Source organism: Peromyscus maniculatus, chromosome 11, assembly GCF_049852395.1.
Source record: "Peromyscus maniculatus bairdii isolate BWxNUB_F1_BW_parent chromosome 11, HU_Pman_BW_mat_3.1, whole genome shotgun sequence".
Lineage (NCBI taxonomy): Eukaryota > Metazoa > Chordata > Mammalia > Rodentia > Cricetidae > Peromyscus > Peromyscus maniculatus.
Window position 1 is genome coordinate 43,938,974 of NC_134862.1, and position 17,672 is coordinate 43,956,645.

The window sequence follows — 17,672 nt, forward strand, 5'->3', positions numbered from 1 at the left end:
GCTTACCTCTTGCCTTCTTCTTGACTCAGGGCTGGGTGGCCAAGCTTCTCTAGCCGCAGCGTCCTGGGTGAGGAAGGAGGAGAAGTCTCACATTTTATGGTGGCTTTATCCTCTCGGTTCTCTTCCCGAGACACTGGCGACTGAACAGACAGTGGGTTGTCAGGGGGTAGAGGGAGAGAGCTGGGGCCTGCCTACCCAGCCCCGACAAGGCAGAGGATCAGAGAACCGGAGAGCGCAGCAGAGAGGCCCCCCGTGGCCTCTGGAGGTAAACTCAGACCCCAGGGCTGGGGGCAGAGGCCCAGAGGGAAGGGCCTGGGAGCCGGTACCCCGCTAGTACCTGGGTGCCCGGAAACACTCACCAGCAGCTTCCTCCTATGTTTTCTTAGGTCGCTGGGCTGAAAAAGAGAAAGAGGAAAAGGTGAGCCTGCTTAGGGTGACAGCAGAGGAGTCAGGGACTCACACGAGCCTGGAAAAGGTACCACAGCAGAACGGAGCACCTGGAAAGATAAATCGTGGCTCCCTCGGAAGAGAGAGCGGCCGGACAATGGGCATATGGCCCTAAGCCTTCTGCGATCATCCAAGGGAGGGAGCAGGGGAGATGTTACAGCCCTTTCCTACCCAGAAGGGCATGCTGGTGACCTAGCACGTCATGTCATGGGAAAAGGATGCCAGTGATGGGGAGAGAGAGAGACCAGCCCCCCTCCCGCCCCCGCATACACTCCCCGGCACAGGCCTGTGGTTCCCAGGACCCTCGACCACTGCGCAGACTCACCAGGGTCATGACCCCCATTCGGTCCAGATCCTGGGCAGCACTTCGAGAAGTGAGCTTGGGTGTGGAGCGGCCACTGAGCGGAGGCGAAGCACTGGCCAGGGACAGGGCGGTCAGAGAGGTGGGTATGGAGCCGCGCTTGCGCAGCTGGGTCAGGTTGAGGGCCTCCATGCTGCCGCTGGTCACACGGGTCTCGATTTCCTCCGCGCGAAGCTCAGTGGACTCTTTCTCCTCCTGGATCATCCTGCGGGTCAGCACACCAGACCTGGCCGTCATCCCGGATGACCAAACAGGTCATGCTAGGTGATGGTGCTAAGTGCTGCCCTGCACTCTCCACCCTAGTACCAAAAGTGGCCAACGCCTACAGGCACCACCAGGGTCCCCATGGTCTCCTTGGCTCGCCACCTTCCGGGCTGAACAGAAGCCATTTCTGGGAAGGAGGCACCTTGGTCAATGAACTCTAAACCATCTCTGAGGGAATCCCTGACCTGCACCAGCTACAGGAGTGACCTTGAACCTGCGCTTGGCTCTCCCGGATCTCAGTTTCTCAACAGACGCCATTACTGGGGTCATCTTCGTCAGGAGTGCCCAAACAGGGCTTTTGGTGGTTGTTGTTTGCTGATGCCAACCCCAGTGAGGTTTCCTCTGTTCCACTGAGAATGAGGAACCTAGGGAGATGGTGTGTTGTGCCCGCGGGGCACTCAGAGAGAGGTGTGCATACACGTTCACACGGACTGATGGAAAGATGCTGACTGTGGCCTCACTCTGAGATGACACCTTTCCCACTCGGAGGTTGTTCAATTACCCTTTCTTTTGAAAAAAAAAAAAAAATGGTTGTAATAATAAATGGCAGCTATCCCTCTGGTTTTACCCTGCAGAGCTGAACACTGGAGTCTTGAATTAGCACGTGTGCCTTAATGCTTTCTCACATTTGCAAGTCTGACCCCAACAGCCCGTCAGTGTTACCTCGCTGCACGACAGTGACATATAAGCTCACTAAAAAGGCAGGGTAAGGTAAGGGTTCTTGACATCCTTCCCTGTCTCCTTAGAGACGAAAGGCATGCCACTGGGGAGCTTCTACCTGAGCCCGGATCCTGGTTCAGCCACTTAACAAGTGGCTTTGAGCCACTAAATCCCTCTCAACTGACCGTAACATTGACCCAGCTCCCACCCTTCGCTGGCTTCTTCACAGTCAGACTGAATAGCAGGAGCACAGACAGTTCCATCTTCCCAAGCCCAGCCACCTCCCAGCCTGGAGAGGAGAGATGTCACCCAGAGTCATCTGTAGCCCTGGTCCCTCTGGGGTCAGTATTAGTCCAAGTCCTTGCCTGATACCCACGGAGTGGCCCTGGATTGTGGCCCTGAGCTGTAAGATGGGACAGGAGCCAATACTTTTACTGTGGGCCCCAACCCAGAGGGCCCATCCTCCCAGGAACCTTGCAAGCTCCACCCCCTACCCAACCTGATCTCCTGGTTGATGGCATCCAGCTGCTCCTGCAGCATCATGGCCAGGGTCTGGGCATCAGAGTGGCCACCAGGTGAGACGACATCAACTTGAGAGCCCACCAAGCCCCCAGGTTCGTCCTCGTCCACATCAGAGATCTCAGGGTCACTGTCAAAGGCAGGGGTGGCGGTGGCCAACACCCCTGGCAGAGGTGATGGCTTCCAGTCCTTGGCAGACAAAAGAAGCAGTAATAAGATTCCCTGGATGGTTAGGCAGCAGGACCCTGCCCACCTTCATCCCACGGCATCAGTATTTCTGGAGGCCAGCTGAAAATGTGGGCTGCTGGAAAATGGGCCAGAGAAGGGCTCTAACATAGCCCCTCTGGCTCAAGGCCCCAGGGTCCCCTGGGGGCTATGTTCTAGCTGCAGCCTCCTTTGCAGAGCTCCTGGGTGGCTGCTGTGTTCTTGTAAACAGCAGAGCAAAGAGTCAGGAGAGGTAGAAAAGAAGAGGTCTTCACACTGTGATCAGACTCGCCTGACTCCCTACATCCTTTGCCTGCCTGCCTCCCTACATCCTTTGCCTGCGTGCCTGCCTCCCTACAGGCCTGCTTGCTTGTTTTTTCTTTTATCCTTCCTTCCATCCTTCCCTTCCTTCCTTCCTTCCTTCCTTCCTTCCTTCCTTCCTTCCTTCCTTCCTTCTTTCCCTTCCTTCCTTCCTTCCTTCCTTCCTTCCTTCCTTCCTTCCTTCCTTCTTTCCCTTCCTTCCTTCCTTCCTTCCTTCCTTCCTTCCTTCCTTCCTTCCTTCCTTCCTTCTTTTCAAGGGGGACTTGACATGTTGCCCCAACTGGCTCACAACCCTGCCTCAGCCTTCCAAGTACACTAACACACCTGCACACCAAACTCAGACCAGGTAGTTCTCAAAGGTGCAGGTGAATCTTCCCCCACAGACCAGGTGTCCCCTCTCTCTCCATCCACACCTTCCAGAGCCCCAGAGCATGTGAGGACTGGAGGGCGGTGGTTCTCTTCTGCTCTCTATCTTTTCTCACTGCCCACCCACCCCCAGCTCCCTGGGGCAACTCAGACACCAGCAGCTGCTCCTCAGGTGCCGTTCCCCGGGGCCAGTTAATCTGTCCTCTCCTCTGTAAGCCATGCTTTTGTTCCAGGAAGCCTGTTAATTCCATTTTACCCCGGCAACTCCCTCTTGGCCACCAGAAATGAACGGTGCACACCCAGGCACACGCACACATGCTGTTGTGGGGCCTCGGGGACCACGGGCCGACTTCCACCCCTACCTCTTGCCCACCAGGAGGCTGAGGTGGGGGGCGGGGGGGGGGTCACAGCTGTTGCAGCTGACAAGAACCCCAACCCCAAGGCTGCAGCTGTCATTGACAGGGGAGAAGGCTGGGCTTTGCACCACACGCCAGTCGTCTGTGTAACTGGAGCCAGACACACGGCCGAGCTAACCCCAGATCCCCGGGGAGACCCACACACGTACAGCCTTCCACCCCTTACCTTGGCAGACTCATCCCTCAGCACCGCGTAGCGCCGATGCAGACCTGGGGGTGCGTGTGTGGCTGTACTCAGAGAGAACCGCACATCTGACGCGCTGCCCACGTGGGACCTGGCGTGGCAGGAGGGAAAAGATAGGCCCTGAAGACTGGCGGCCCCGGCTTACACTCAGAGGGCCCGACGACTGGGGAATGGCCGTTTTGGAGAGCAGCGGTCTGGGGCACAGCTGTCTCGAACATCACAAGAGCTGCCACGGAAGCACAAGGCTCTGCTTATGCTCTAGTGCTCAGGGGTCAAGCTGACCCAGGGGGAAAGCCGTAGGTAGGGAGCAGGGGGCCACTGTGCATAAGCAGGCTCTCCTCCTGACAAGAAGTGGATTAGGGTGCTTTCAAAAGGTTGAGCTCCCTGTCAGAGTGGCCCTCGAGTGGAGGACCTCGGGCTATGTGACAGCAGCCACACAGGAGGGCTCTCGGCCTGGGGGACAAAGGAATCCAACGAGATGAGCTCTAAGGGCCTTTTAACTCTGGAGATCTTTGCTTCTCAGTTTTCTCCTCTAGCAACTCTCTCCAGGTTTCCCGCTCATCTGAACTGAACACCTGGCTAAAATGTAACCCACATGTGTCACCCGCATCCCCAGGAAGCTGCACCACAGCTGGAGAATCCGTCCTGGCTGCCCAACGTGTCTATGCCAAGGCACAAGATTTTAGGGTCCCAGGAACGATGTCTGGGCTAGCCAGAGCCTCCTCTGGGACACTTCCACTCTGTCTTCTCAGCTCAGAAGCCTTGATGGGGCCCCACACAGAGAAGCAACCGATCCTACAATCTACGCGGTGTACCTGGAAAGCGGGAGCTCCCGTCCAGACCCCCCACTTCAGTCCTGTGAAAGGTCGAGTGACTTCACAGGCAAAGCCAAGAACTCAGTCAGCAAAGAAAGCAAGCAGTGGCTAAGGGCTTGGTGCCCTGTGTCAGTTCTCATTCAGTGAGAGCCTGTTCCATCTGGCCAGCCAACAGGAAAGGAGAAACTGGAACAATCCCAACTCCCTTCTCTCCATCCTCCTCCTTACACAAGAGCAGAATTCCTGGTGAACTTACAGGTCTACCACCTCGGACCTACAGAGACCTCTCACCTCCAGCCCAGCATCCTTTCCCCTCACTGAAGTACTGTACACACACACACACACACACACACACACACACACACACACTTTTTTCCCTTCACCGCCTTCCTAATAGCTAATGCCCACTTCCCCGAGACATCAAGAGCACTGACTGAAGGGAACGGCATGTCTAAGAGACTGATTTGCAGAGGTGGCCAGGAGCCAAGAACATTCAGCAGCAGCGTCCAGTCATCTTGCTCCTCACCCTACCTCGCTGAGCTGAGAACTGAGTTCAAGGCCCACTGCTTCACTACGTATGGCTGCAAGCCGCACTCGCCATGCGCTTTTGGGTGAAGGGATGCTGCCGCTGCGGGAGTGAGACAGCATCTCAACTCCCGACAGGAGGGAGCATTTGCCGCCTCCTTCCACTCTCCCCGATGTCTCTCTGCTCACTGCCTCCTACTTGAACTTGGGTGGTCCTCAGCCCTCACACAGCAATCCTAGAGACGGTGTCTCCAAAGAACTACAGTGAGTGGTGAGCTCTCCAGAGGGCCCTGTCGGGCAGGGCAGCTCATGTAACTCAGCAGACCCTTCAAGGGTGTGCCCTCTGGCAAGGATCCAGGGAACACAGCCTACTCCACGGCGGAGGAGTGCCAGCGATTCCTTGCCTTCCAGCGCCCCCTAGAGGACATGCGCTCCCTTCCTAAGTGCCCACAGGAGCTGAAGGGCATGAAGAAGGAAGACCCCCGAGGTCCTTCCTGGGCAGTGCTTTGGTGAGGGAATCTCCTTTCTCAGGGTCCATCCAGGACCATAACCCAGCATGCACTGAGTCCCACGCTCTAGTACCTGGAGTGGATGCCATCCACAAACGGCCCCCCTCGACCCTTCAGCTGGTCCAGCTCTTGGCGTAGCTTCTCAATCTCTTCAGACAGGCGGCCCTGTGCCAGGCAGACCCAGGGTGGGATGGGGCCGGGGGGAGGGGCAGAGAGGGAAGAGTGGAAATCAGAGAGGGGGTACAGAGGGCGACAGAGTCGGGGAAAGTAGAAGAACGCACTGTGAAGTCCAAAGCCAAGGGCCCCAAGCGAGGGCCACAGATGACGCCAAAGAAAGGAGGTGTGGCTGGAAAATGAGCAGGAGATGGACAGAGGGAAGGGCCAGACCAGAAATGGACCCTGCCAGAGAAGAGTTCTACAGCCAGGTGACCCCTCAGGGCCGGACAAAGGCAAGGCCAATGAAGCCAGGTCGCAGAGAGGACCGGGTTTTTGTGCCACACGCTGCTAAGGACGGTGGCTGCCATTCCCAGCATGTAGGACTCTTTCCTGACAGATACCTTTAACCAGATCCTTCAGTGGGCCCAGAGTCTGAGCCAACCCTACGGCCTATGCCCATGGCCTCTATGTCTCTAGCCTCGGTGTGGATAAAGTGTGTGGACAGTCTATAGCCACCGTGATGGGCGACAGTGGAGGGCGGCGGTATAACGTGTGCATGAACTAAAAGAAGCCAGCATACAGCGGCTGTGTGCACACCAGGCGCTGTGCCTGGGGCCCCCCACGCGGGCAGGGCTAGCCAGCCGCTGGGTACCTTGTGGTAGTGTGGCGCCTCTGTGGCATGCTGGGAGCTCTCCAACTCCTGGATCAATGAGGGACAGGAGCTGTGAGCCGGGGCCCTGACTGGCCAGCGACCCCTGCTCTCAGATGTCTTCCTCTCCCAGCCCGCCTCTCCGGGACAGCGTGGCTCTCCCTGGCCAGGAATGCTGCTCCTTTCTCCAGGGGTGGCCGTGGTGGCCTTTACTGCTGTGCCTTTATATGCCCCCCACACACACCCCCGACACACACACTTAACCGGTCACATTCCCATCCCACGCCTCTAGTCAACCGGGCTCCACCTTGACTCAGCCCCTTCAGGCAGCCGCGGCCCCATGCTCAGCCTGCCCACGCAGCCTGCCCAAGGCCCCTCACCTTCTCCTCCAGGGCGGCCATCCGTTCCTTGAGGTGGAGCTGCAGGCGCTCGTTAGACTCGCTGAGCAGACGGTCCACGGTGTCCGACAGCCGCTTGTTGTGGTCTTCGTTCATCTTCTCCCGCTGACGCACCTGCACAGCCCAGGCATCTTGTACACCGCAGGGTTTTGTCACCGCCCTCCTCCAGAATCATCTGTTCCCGCCTGGGTTCTGTGCCTCTCACCTGCCCCCCGATCGGCCCTCTGGGGCTCTTCTCCCCCAGCTCCTCCCTAACTGCGAGCCACCTCCTGGCCCTTCGCAAGCTCTTTCCCTGGCCTGGCCCCTCTTCCGGGGCCCCTCCACAGACCACCCCCGTGAGCCTGCCCTGGAGATGGAGAGGAGGCCAAGATGCCTGGCTGGTCCCCTCACCCTTGCCAGCTCCTGGTTCTTCTCCTCCAGCTGCCCTTCCAGCTGCCGCAGGTGTTCCTCGATGTTGCCATGGCGTTCCTCAGCCTAGGTGCAGGGACAGTCAGCCACTTTTGTTCCTTCTGCCCCGGCCCCATATGCCATGCACCCTGGTGTCAAGGGGGTCTTGGGGGTCAGGGTCTCGGCTGCCCCGGAAACTGAGCTCTGTCGCTCCATCTTGGAGCAGAACTGTTGTTACTTTTTCCCATCTCCTGACTCTGACATGTTCAGAGCTAACCTTAAAACGTATGCCCACTGGACCCTCACAAGGACTAAAGGAATACTCCACGGTAAACATGGAAGTACAGTAAGCATGCCATAATGCTAGCCTCACTATGGCCATTACCTCTACTACTAAACAATCCTAAGTGGAGAGTTCTCCCTTCCTGGCCCTTATCTCCAGAGATGGAGACCCCATCATGTCTGTTGACAAGGCACCCAGAATCCTACATCCCTTACAGTCAGGAAACCCTTCCTTAAAATCCTCCTGCTATGATGCCCTTGAACACATTAATCACTTCAGCCCACCCCTTCTTGTCAGTTTCTGCTCAGCATCCCACACGCAGCATCTTCTGCTGTAACTTAAATCTAGTGCCCCATCCTAGGTCTGGAAAGACCACAGTGACCACCTTAGCCAATGCTACCATCATAGAGGTCAGGAAACTGAGGCCCAGTTAGGGAGAGGTTAACTTTTCTCAGCTCACAGAGCTAATCAGTAACAGGAGCAGACGTGGCCCTGGGTCTTCAGAGCTGTGAGTCTGATCCTTGGAGCAACCACCTGCCATAATGGCAGTCTCTGAACTTCAGGCTCTGGGTCAAGTGCTCATGCTCAAGGTTCTTTCTACCCCAGGATTTGGAGGTAGCTATGGTTTTCACACATTAGCACGGCCTCCCAAAGCTTCCCACCTGTTAGGACTCCGAAATTCTTTGATTATGGTACCACATGTCTAGGTCCAAGCATGTCCTCCTCTCTTCCAGAGTCCACTGGTTTCTAGCCTGCATACCTCTCAGGGACTATTGCCCCAGAAAGCAACCTCTCCATTAGGTAAAATTATATCCACCTTTAATTCATTCTAAAGCTGAAGCCTTTCAAGCAACCCGAGATGGTCTCTATGTCTAGAATGCTTCAATTTGGTATAGAAAGATGCTTTTAGTCTAAAATTCTACCTGCTTCCCCTTCAGGGATACACAGATTTTGACGGTATCTCCCCTGGGATCTCATCTTTCCAGAGATGAAACTCCTACAGCTTCAAACAAAAAGATGTATCAGCTGGAATGGTACAGATGATGATAAAAGTACTCTGCATCTGTGGAGTGGTTTCTTCTTAAAGGACTCGCCCTAAGCCAGGTGGTGGTGGTACTCAATTTTAATCCCAGTACTCAGGAGGCAGAGGAGGGTGGATCTCTGAGTTCAAGGCCAACCTGGTCTACAGAGTGAGTTCCAGGCTACACAGAGAAACCCTGTCTCAAAAAAAAAAAAAAAAAAAAAAAGCAGGGGGGGGGGAGGGGCTGCCTTAAGAGGTAATTAGGGCGAGGATTACTCTTCCAACAGAGAGACACAAGGTAGTATGCTTGATGATGTCTCACACTGGGGAGCAACTCCCTGGCCCCCAGCCCGATGTGGCCCCCCACTCTCCTCATACCCTGCCTGGCTCCATGAGAGCCTGGGACACAGGAGATGGTAGATCTCGGGCCCCTGGCCCACTTGCCTTGGTGAGGGCCGCAATTCTCTGAGCCAGCTCAGCCTCCACCTCTGGCAGGGTCTCTGCCTTGCGCATCGTCTGCTGCAGCTTCTGCTCCGCCACTTCCAGCAGCTCCTGCAGGTGTCGGGCCTTCTCTTCACACTGGCGGTGAAGAGAGGAAAGCAAGTCAAGATGAAGTCCCCTCCGCCACCCCAGCCTCGGTGGGGAGCAGGTGGCTGACCAGAAGCATCTCGGTTCTTCCCTGTCCAAGGTGTCTGACTTCCTCTTTCCCAAGTGGACCTGTAAGGCCCCAGGGTCTCCTAGACCACCAAGGAGTGGTTTCCACATGACCACCAGGACCCCTAGGGTCAGGTACAACGTCACCCCTCTCCATCTAACAGAGTTACCTGGCGGTGCAGGGACTCCTTGTTGGCCAGTTCATTCTCTAGCTTGTCATTGAGGTCATGGATGGATGTGGCTTCTCGCTGAGCAGCCAAGTAGCGCTTCTCGAGGGTGGTGATTCGCTCTTCCATGTCCTCCTTCTGAGCGAGAGCCTGGGTAGAACGGAGGGTCCGGGAAGGAAGGTCACCAGCCTTTCCCTGCTCGCCTCCTATCTGCACCTCCCCAACTAGCACCTGGCTGCGAAAGCCCAGAAAGGTCTGTGATCTGGACTTGCCCTGTCCATCTTGGTCCTCACACCAGGACCGTGCCGAGTGTTCAGTCTAACCCTCCCCCGCTACCTACCGCCTGGACCTCTGGTCAACACCCTCCTGAGTGCCAACACCTGTACCCAGCAGGATGCAGTTTAGTTTCTGAGGGCAGGCCTGGGCCCTCACCCACCTCTCGGAGGTCCCGCTGATGCTTGCCGCTCAGCTCCTCAGACTTGATGAGGTCTCGGCGGGCTGTGCCCAGGTCCTCCTCAAGTTCCGTTACGGTGGCGCTCAGGGTGACGAGCCGCTCACGGGCCTGGCTCAGCTCATAGTTTTGCTTCTCCAAGAGTCCTTGCAGTTCCTCCACCCGGCCAGTGTCGTCCTCCGGGGACAGTGAACCATCAGCCACGGAGCCAGAGAATCCCACACCCCGCCCTGCCCCATCCCAGGGAGGCGAGGAGGGAGGGACGCGTGCCCACGGGCCATAGCTCTGCCCCCACAGTAGAGCTCAGGTCCAGGGACACTCTCTTCCCACTGAGCCTCGCGGCTCACCCCTGACAGTGGACAAATGCCCTTGCTCTCCAGTGTCAGCTCTTGTTTCTAGTCTTTTCCTTTTGGCTCCGCCTCTTGTAGCCCAGAAAGGGACAGATTGAGGGAAGAAAGGCTCAGAGACAGAAGGAACCCCCTGCCTGACGCCGACACACAAGGAAGATGTGTGGGCATGCGCATCACGTGCGTTAGCACAGAACTGAAAATCTACACGTTACTCTGCAAAGGAGTGAGGAGGGGAAAGAGAAGTGGGGATATCACAGAGAGCCCCAAATCGAATGCAGGCAATATCCTACTGAACCTAGGCAGGCAGAGCCTCCCACTCCTGTCTCGGCTAAACAATTCCCCATTACCCACTTTCCACATGCGTTTTGGTCCCAGCTCCATGGTCCCCTCCTCTTCCGCCGCCACTCCATCGCGGACCCCCGCCCCCTGCTGCAGGGCAGACACCTGTAAGACACAGCCCCCCCACCCCACCCCAAAAAACCAATAAGTCAAAGAAACTTCCTGAGCATTCCTCACCTCCTGGAAAGACATGCCTGGCCTGGCTTCAGCTAGCAGTCCCCAGCCCTAGCAGGCAAACACCTGATGAGGGACACCGCGCAACAAAAAGGGAGGGTAACTAGTTGGATTTCTCCCCGGGGCTGCGGTGCAGACCCAGCCCGGCAGCTTACCTGCTGATGAGCTCCCGCCAGCTGCTCCTCCAAGGTGGTAACACGCTCTAGCGCTGCCCGGAGCCGTTCTCGAACCTGCCCAGGGTAAGGAGAGATGGAGGAAGAAAGCTAATCCCCCACAGAGCTCCGGCTGGGGCAGCCACGGGCTTGGTCTGCCGCTGTCGGGCACGGGGAAAACGCCAAGGGTCTGTGGAGAGGCAAAGGCCCGGGAGAGAACCTGGTGGGGTTGGAAGCTAGGCCAGTGGTAGGAGGAGCCCTGCAGCTGGAAGACCAGTTCCCTGACGCCAGATGCAGAGAGCCCGGGAAGCGTACAGGAGAGTCAGGGAGGCCTGGATAGGCTGGAAGACGGGTGGAGCAGGAGGGTACCTTCTCATCCAGCGCCTTGTGGTGCTCAAATAGCGACTTGAGAGCCTTCAGCACCTCCACCTCGCTGGAGACACCCGAAGGTGACTGGGCCTGGCGCTTTACGACCGTCATCCGCAATGACCGCTCGTGGCGGGACACCAGGCATTCCAGATGTTCCAGAAGCAGCTAGCAGAAAGCAGGGGAGGGCAGGAGGGAGGACCATGGGCACGTGCCCCAAGGGCTGCCTACAAAGCAGGGCCCACAGAACCACAGAGTGCAATGTCCTCAGTTAACACTGGACCCCAGCTCAGCTGCCCTGGCCTCTTCCCCAGAACCTCAACCCTGCCGTGACCCAGGAACCACCAATAAGAACCCAGTACTGGGGACTAGGTAGCCTTCCCATGACCCCAGGGTGGGAGGCAGAACCCACCTAGCCAAGGTGCTGCCCGCTCCCACACAAGGCCACTCTTGACTTACCCTTGTATTATTTCGCTCTGCTTTCAGCTCAGATATCTCTTCCTCCCGCTCCAGAAGCTGCTCCCGACACATGCTGAGCTCCCGAGTTAACGTGGCAAATTCCTGAAAGCCCCCCAAACCCCACAGTGCTTGGGATTCAACTCTAACCGGTGCCCGGAACACCCAAACGTATCCCAAACGTATGGTAGGTAGGCTTGTCTCATTCGCTCCTTGCTTTCATCCGGCCACCTCCCTCAAATCCCAGCGTGTCCCCGTGACAGGGCAGGACAGGAAGCCTGCAGCTCCTGTGAGCCCCCCCCCCCCCCCCCGCAATTAGGATTCCAAGGAAGAGAACTGCACACAGAAATGATTAAGTCTCCAAGTCTGCCCTGCAAGGCCTGCCCCTCCAGCCATCAGTGACCAGATTACACGCTCGCTCCCTCCCACTCAGTCTCTGCAATTCTCCAGCCACTCGGTAGCTGTCTCCTTTGGAATCACGGAGGGCAGTGCCATTGCATGTCTGATGGAATGAGGCCCGCACAGAAACGGATGGGAGTTAGGAAGAGAGAAGAAAGGTGCCATAAAGCTCACACAGGGGTGTGATTCCCAGGAAGCTTTCTCCCACCCCCTCCCCAGGACTTTGCAAGCTGCAGGTGGCCAGTAAAAGAAAGGGAGCCATCTACATGAGAGCAGAAGGGTCTACAGCCCTGTGGTGTCAGCCCTGGCTTCTGGGTGCCCTGTTCAATGCAGCCAGGGTTACAGTCCAGCATCGGATGGCGTATACAGGAAACTCTCCCAACCCCCGCTCTTCTAGGAGGACAAGCAACTAGGGAAGCGTGCCTGGCCTTGGAGTTCCAGGCCCATCACATCCCACTAACTTGATGACATCATACCATCCCCCCCCCCAAAAAAAAAAAAAAACCTTCTCAGATGAGTAGCTGCACCCTGTGGGGCTGTAGAGGCTGGGCCCAGCCCCTCCTCAGCAGCCCCCTTTAAACACCAAGAAATCAGAACCTCAGGAAGGATTCTTAAAGCAGTATCCCCTTGTCACTGCAGCCCAGGCAAAAGGGGATGGAAGGAAGGGACAAGGGACCAGAGAGCAGGGCAGGAGAAACTGAGGACTTCTCACCCTATTCCTTGATTACTACCTTTCTATGAAGGCCACAGCCAAAGTGAAGGAAAGTTAAAGATTTCAGTATCTGGAAGCTGAGGCCTGAGCCTGATGCTGCTTTGCCCCTCAGCTTACACACACACACACACACACACACCCCTAGAGAAAGGACTGGAAGGCATGCCCACACCTCATGCTACCATCCCATCCCTAATGGGCTATGATGCTCTCCTTTCCCCTGCCTCAAGCTGGGCAGCTACCTCGTTCCCCTACCCTAGGATGCTGTGCCCTCCCTTTCTAGCTCTAACTCATCAGATAGTCGCCCGTCAGGAGAATCCCCCAAAGGACAATGCTGACCACAAAGTTGAATACAAACTCCTCCTCGTTTTCAAACTTTTCTCTCATGGCTTTTTTTCTGTGTCCCCTAAGACCTAGACCACCTGCGTGACTTACTGTTTCCAAACACCAACGAAACATCTAGGAAGCACACCTTCACTGGGCAGGACTCCCCCGCCTTACACAGCCCAGTCCTCTGTCACCCCCTGGTGAGGTCACACTCCACTTCCAAAGTCCATCTGAACAGGGTTCAGCCTCCTCAGGGACTTTCCAGACTCCCCTGTGGAAGCATCCCTCCCTGAAAACCATCAGATCCTTGTCAATCACTGTGGGTGAGACATAACTCCTCCCCTTACGACTCTTCAAATGTACAAGGTTGGGAAGACCTAGAATCAAATTTCAGCTCTCCTCCAGTCAGCTATGGTACCTGTGTACATACATCGCCCCGGGCTTTTGATGGGCAAGGTAGGAGGGGCCCACGTGCCCACCCCTCCTCTCTACCAGGGTCCATATTCTTAGACATAAACCATCACAAGACTCTGGGCTCCTAGGCTGAAACACAGCAATCCAGGCCCAGCCCTGGTTCTCCCTGAATTTGGAGAAAAGGCCTGCAGCTGAGGTTCAGGTTCTCTGGTGTCTCGGGGCTGCCTCCCCTAATCCCAGCAGCACCCCCATTGGCTCAGGGTGGCCTGTGCAATGCATCCAAACCCTTCTCTGTCCTGAGAAGAAGTGGAGAGGGCAGAGTGGCCAGGTAGGCTCCATAAGTACTGTACGTACAGACAGACAAACCCCAGCCTCCCTGGACCTAGTGACCTGGCAGACCACACCTTCTCTCACAAGCTGTAAGAGAACTCATGCTCCTGTTCCTGTCTCCAGCCTCTATGCATCCTCACCCCACCCCACCCCACCCCCAGAATATCCACCCAATGGGTACTAGGCAGGAGGCAACTCAGATTTCCAGAGCCCATGTGGCGAAGTGGAAATAAAACAGAGAACAAGACAACGTCTTGGGGCTCGGGGGGTACACAACCCTCCCACTGCTACTTACTACCTGCATAGCAATATGCAACTGACTGACCCCCCCTAGGCTTCGGTTTCATCGTTGGTAGGACACAGCGACAGTGCTAACAGCACCCGCTTCGTCGTGAGACTCGGCTGAGATAATCTCTGCAGAATGCCTAGCCCACAGAAGGTGCGCAATAAATGGTGACTAAGTTTTAGCTACTGGAGGTGTTGCTGAGGACCAGGAAATGGGATGCAAGACACCTGGCTTCGAGGTTCAGCTCGACCTATAATTATCCGTGTGATGATGAGATGTCTTGTTTGCATCTGCGCAGGAGGGAGAGTGGAAAAGATAGTCTCTAAGGCTTCTCCCCTCTCTACTTTCCTTGATTCCCTCCAGCTCCTGAAAACTCCCGGTCTCTGCTTAGAAATGAGGGTTCTTTCCAGTCTAGGGTGCCACCTACTGGTAGTCTGGGCCCCCTACTATTGGCAGTCCTGGCAGGATTTTCTTTCTGCATTCATTTCTCCGGGTAAAGCCAATCTAGACAGTGGCACTTGGAAGGAAAGGGTTTATGTAGGAACATGGAGATGAAAACACTCTGTGGACTCTACTATCTGATATGCAAATTGATGAGGGGTTGAAGGCCCAAAGGTGTTGAATTCAAAGGAGCTGGGGAAGGAGAGTCTGTATCCTTACCTGGGGGAGGGCAGAGTTCAGGTGTCGCTGGAGCTGGTCTCGCTCGTGAAGGGCATCCTGGAGCCGGCTCTGTGTGGCTACCAAAGTTTCCTGACTCTCCCGAAGGGACTCCAGCAACTTCTCTCTCTCATCCAGCATGTTCACCATCAGCTGCTCAAAGTTGGCGTCAGCATCGGCACCGTGGGGGGGCCCCAGGGGGTCCCCCTCATTGATTGTGGGCATCACCTCACACATGATGGGGATGGACAGAGCCTTCTCAGCGTCAGGTCAGGGGGATGGGGAGAACTCACAGGGTTGGCACCTGCAGAAGGACCCAGGGCATGGGTCTCAGAACAGGCAGTGCCAGGCAAGTAGACAGGTGGGTAGGGGCTTCTCCCATGGCATCAGTTGCTCTTGCTCTGAAAGAAGCCTGGGGCCTGCAGTGTCCCTGTGGAATGGAGCCAGAAGGCCTGGCTTAACCTTTCAGGGCTGGGGCTGGGTGCCCTGTGTCCCCACACAAGCGGGAGGCATCGGCGTGTGGCCATGACAGGCTGGGCGAGCCGGGCTGGGAGGCAGCCCTTGTCTTAGACTGAGCACCAGAGCTTGGCAGAATCCCAGCTGGGTCTAGCAACACCCATGGTTTCTGGAGGGCGGTGTGGTCTGTGGGAGAAGAGAGCGCCGTGAGGACCAGCTAGAGAGAGAAGGGCGTCGGGGGAGGGGCAGAGGAGGCAGGCCCGGAACCAGAGTGGGAGAGAGTCGGAGTGTCGGCACATACCCCCTCTCGGGGCTGGCTCACCTTGGTGGCACCTCATTAGTTTTCCCAAAGAATGCACATGCCTCCTGCCTGGCCTCTGCGCCTGCAGCCCCTGCAGCCCCTGCCCCCCACCCCTGCAGCTGTCAGAAGTGCAGCCGCAGTGGTTCCCCACCCACGTGGCTTGCTGGCCAAATATAGAAATGATTCAGTCAGCGGTAGGGGAGCAGCCGGCAGGCTGCCCAGAGTCCTCCTGAGACCTGAAGGTGGGAGGAGAGGAAATGGGGTCTCTGCACGGCTCCCACCCCGCCCCGTAGCCTTCTCTCTCACATTCCAGCCAAGGCAGGTTCCAGAAAGGGTTAAAAAGGCTTAGAGGATGGGAGTCCCACCGAGGCTGGACTCCCACAGTATGGCTGAAGTCTTGGAGAGGCCCAGCCTGGGCACTGGGGCAGGCAGAGAGCCCTGACCTCCTAGGATGCCTCTAATTCAGGGATGAGGCTGGCTTGTCATTGCCCACTTCTGAAGTCTGCCGAGGAGAATGGGTACAAACCTAGCAGATTCACACCCTCCACCTCTTTGTTGGAGACCGAATGACAGAGAAGCCCAGGTCTATATGGGCGTGGGGAAGAAAGTGGTGCTTCCCGAGGGAGACCTGTGTGAGGCGGCCCACTCATAGGAATCTACTCCCTTGGTACAGGTAACTTCCCACGGCTGGAGCTACCAGCCAGCTCATGAGCATGGGCACAGCCCAGGGCCCCAGTAGTCACAGCAAAGGACGGCCGGATATGGAAGTCGGGATACACCTGGGAATTTCTCTGCCTACCATCGGTTTTCAACCTCCCTGGCCAGGAGGTTAGGCCACCGGCTTCATCAGTTCTCAGAGGGAGTGTCTTCAGGTGGCCCACTGGAGGAGAACTCCAAAGCCACATAAAGGTCCCGACACAACGATGGGTACCTTGGAGACCTAGATAAGTGGTCCTGTTCTTCCTGCCTCACACACCCCCTTCTAGAGACACAGGGGCAGCCTATGCACGTTTTAACAGGAAAGACAGGCAGCTTGGAGGGAGGGTCAAGATCCAGGATGAGGGAGAGATGAGATACGGGCTTCTGGCAGAGCTGAGTCCAACGGGAAAATAGAGTTCTAATAAAATAGGCAAAAATGGGGGACTGGTGAGGAGGAGACAGAGAAGCAGCTAGAAAACCCCAGAGCTCACAGCTATTTCCAGAGGAGCCACAGCTCAAGCCGGCACCACACACACACACACACACACACACACACACACACACACACACACACACACACACAAGAAGGTGGGGGTGAGGAGCAGACAAGGGAACAAGGAGAGACCTAGGACACACACACACATCCTCCCAAACGGAGAAACAGACATGAACTCTTCTCATGGGGATCCTTTCCACCGGCTGAACCAAAGTGGAAAGTTGTGGTCAGGCAGGCCAGGCTCGCTCCCCACCCCAGAGCCACTGGGAACACAGGAGGTGGACTGCCGCTCCCCTCTCATAGGCTGCCCTCTGGGATGCTAACAACAGCAGATTCTCCCACCCTTCACCCTGAGTGCTCCAGGCTGTGGGACTGAAAGTCCCAGGGCCCCAGCTTCCCCCTCCAAACACACCAGCAGCAGATCCACATTCTCTCTGCAGCACCACACCACCTCTTAGTTTGATTTTTTCCCAAGATTTTTTCGGAAAGCTTGAAAGAGGAGAGAAGGCTAGGCCGAGGCCCCTTGTGTAGAAGTAGTCCTGGGGACAAGAGCAATATGGAGCTTTGGGTGTGGCTCAGTGACGCAGGGCTTACCTACTACACACAAGGTCCTGGCCTTGGTCACTAGAGGGGGATAGAGGGGAAAGAATGGGAAAGAAATGTGGGGAGAAGGAGAATATTCTCAGAAATGCTCGGCACCCCGCAGATGGCTTCAGGGCCAGGTTCCCAGGGATCCTGCACTATAGCACAAACAAGTCTAGAGCTTAGGAAACCAGGATGAGTCCAGCTGCATGAATTTGGCCGTGGTACCACTCCTGAGGCCTGGGCTGTAAGAAGGAGCCTGCAGCCCTGGCTTTGCCTGGCTTTGGGGAGAAAGCACCCTACCATGTCAGAGAAGGAACTGCCTTCACATTGGGCAGGAAAGCCTGGGGGGGGTTGCGAAGCTCCTTCTGTTCACAGCCATGTCACATGATGGCACCCCATCTCATCTGGAAAGTTTC

General features: G+C 56.5%; 1 protein-coding gene across 4 annotated transcripts in view; it reads right to left on the reverse strand.

The window, feature by feature from the left end:
• Window positions 1-17,672, reverse strand: part of Ppfia4 (PPFI scaffold protein A4) — a 47,938-nt gene that overhangs the window by 20,837 nt on the left and 9,429 nt on the right. For all 4 annotated transcript variants that reach the window (XR_001578829.3, XR_013043270.1, XM_076547441.1 and 1 more), the window contains exons 2-17: window positions 14,723-15,361; window positions 11,598-11,699; window positions 11,142-11,306; window positions 10,776-10,850; window positions 10,459-10,551; window positions 9,743-9,934; window positions 9,310-9,456; window positions 8,930-9,064; window positions 7,185-7,268; window positions 6,777-6,908; window positions 5,665-5,756; window positions 3,725-3,833; window positions 2,232-2,440; window positions 773-1,013; window positions 360-395; window positions 7-140 (exon numbers count right to left, since the gene is read on the reverse strand). Coding sequence is in view for 2 of the 4 variants with exons in the window: in XM_076547441.1 (XP_076403556.1) it covers window positions 7-140; window positions 360-395; window positions 773-1,013; window positions 2,232-2,440; window positions 3,725-3,833; window positions 5,665-5,756; window positions 6,777-6,908; window positions 7,185-7,268; window positions 8,930-9,064; window positions 9,310-9,456; window positions 9,743-9,934; window positions 10,459-10,551; window positions 10,776-10,850; window positions 11,142-11,306; window positions 11,598-11,699; window positions 14,723-14,956 (2,180 nt within the window). In the remaining 2 variants the exon portion in view is untranslated. The remainder of the gene's footprint in view (window positions 1-6; window positions 141-359; window positions 396-772; window positions 1,014-2,231; window positions 2,441-3,724; window positions 3,834-5,664; window positions 5,757-6,776; window positions 6,909-7,184; window positions 7,269-8,929; window positions 9,065-9,309; window positions 9,457-9,742; window positions 9,935-10,458; window positions 10,552-10,775; window positions 10,851-11,141; window positions 11,307-11,597; window positions 11,700-14,722; window positions 15,362-17,672) is intronic.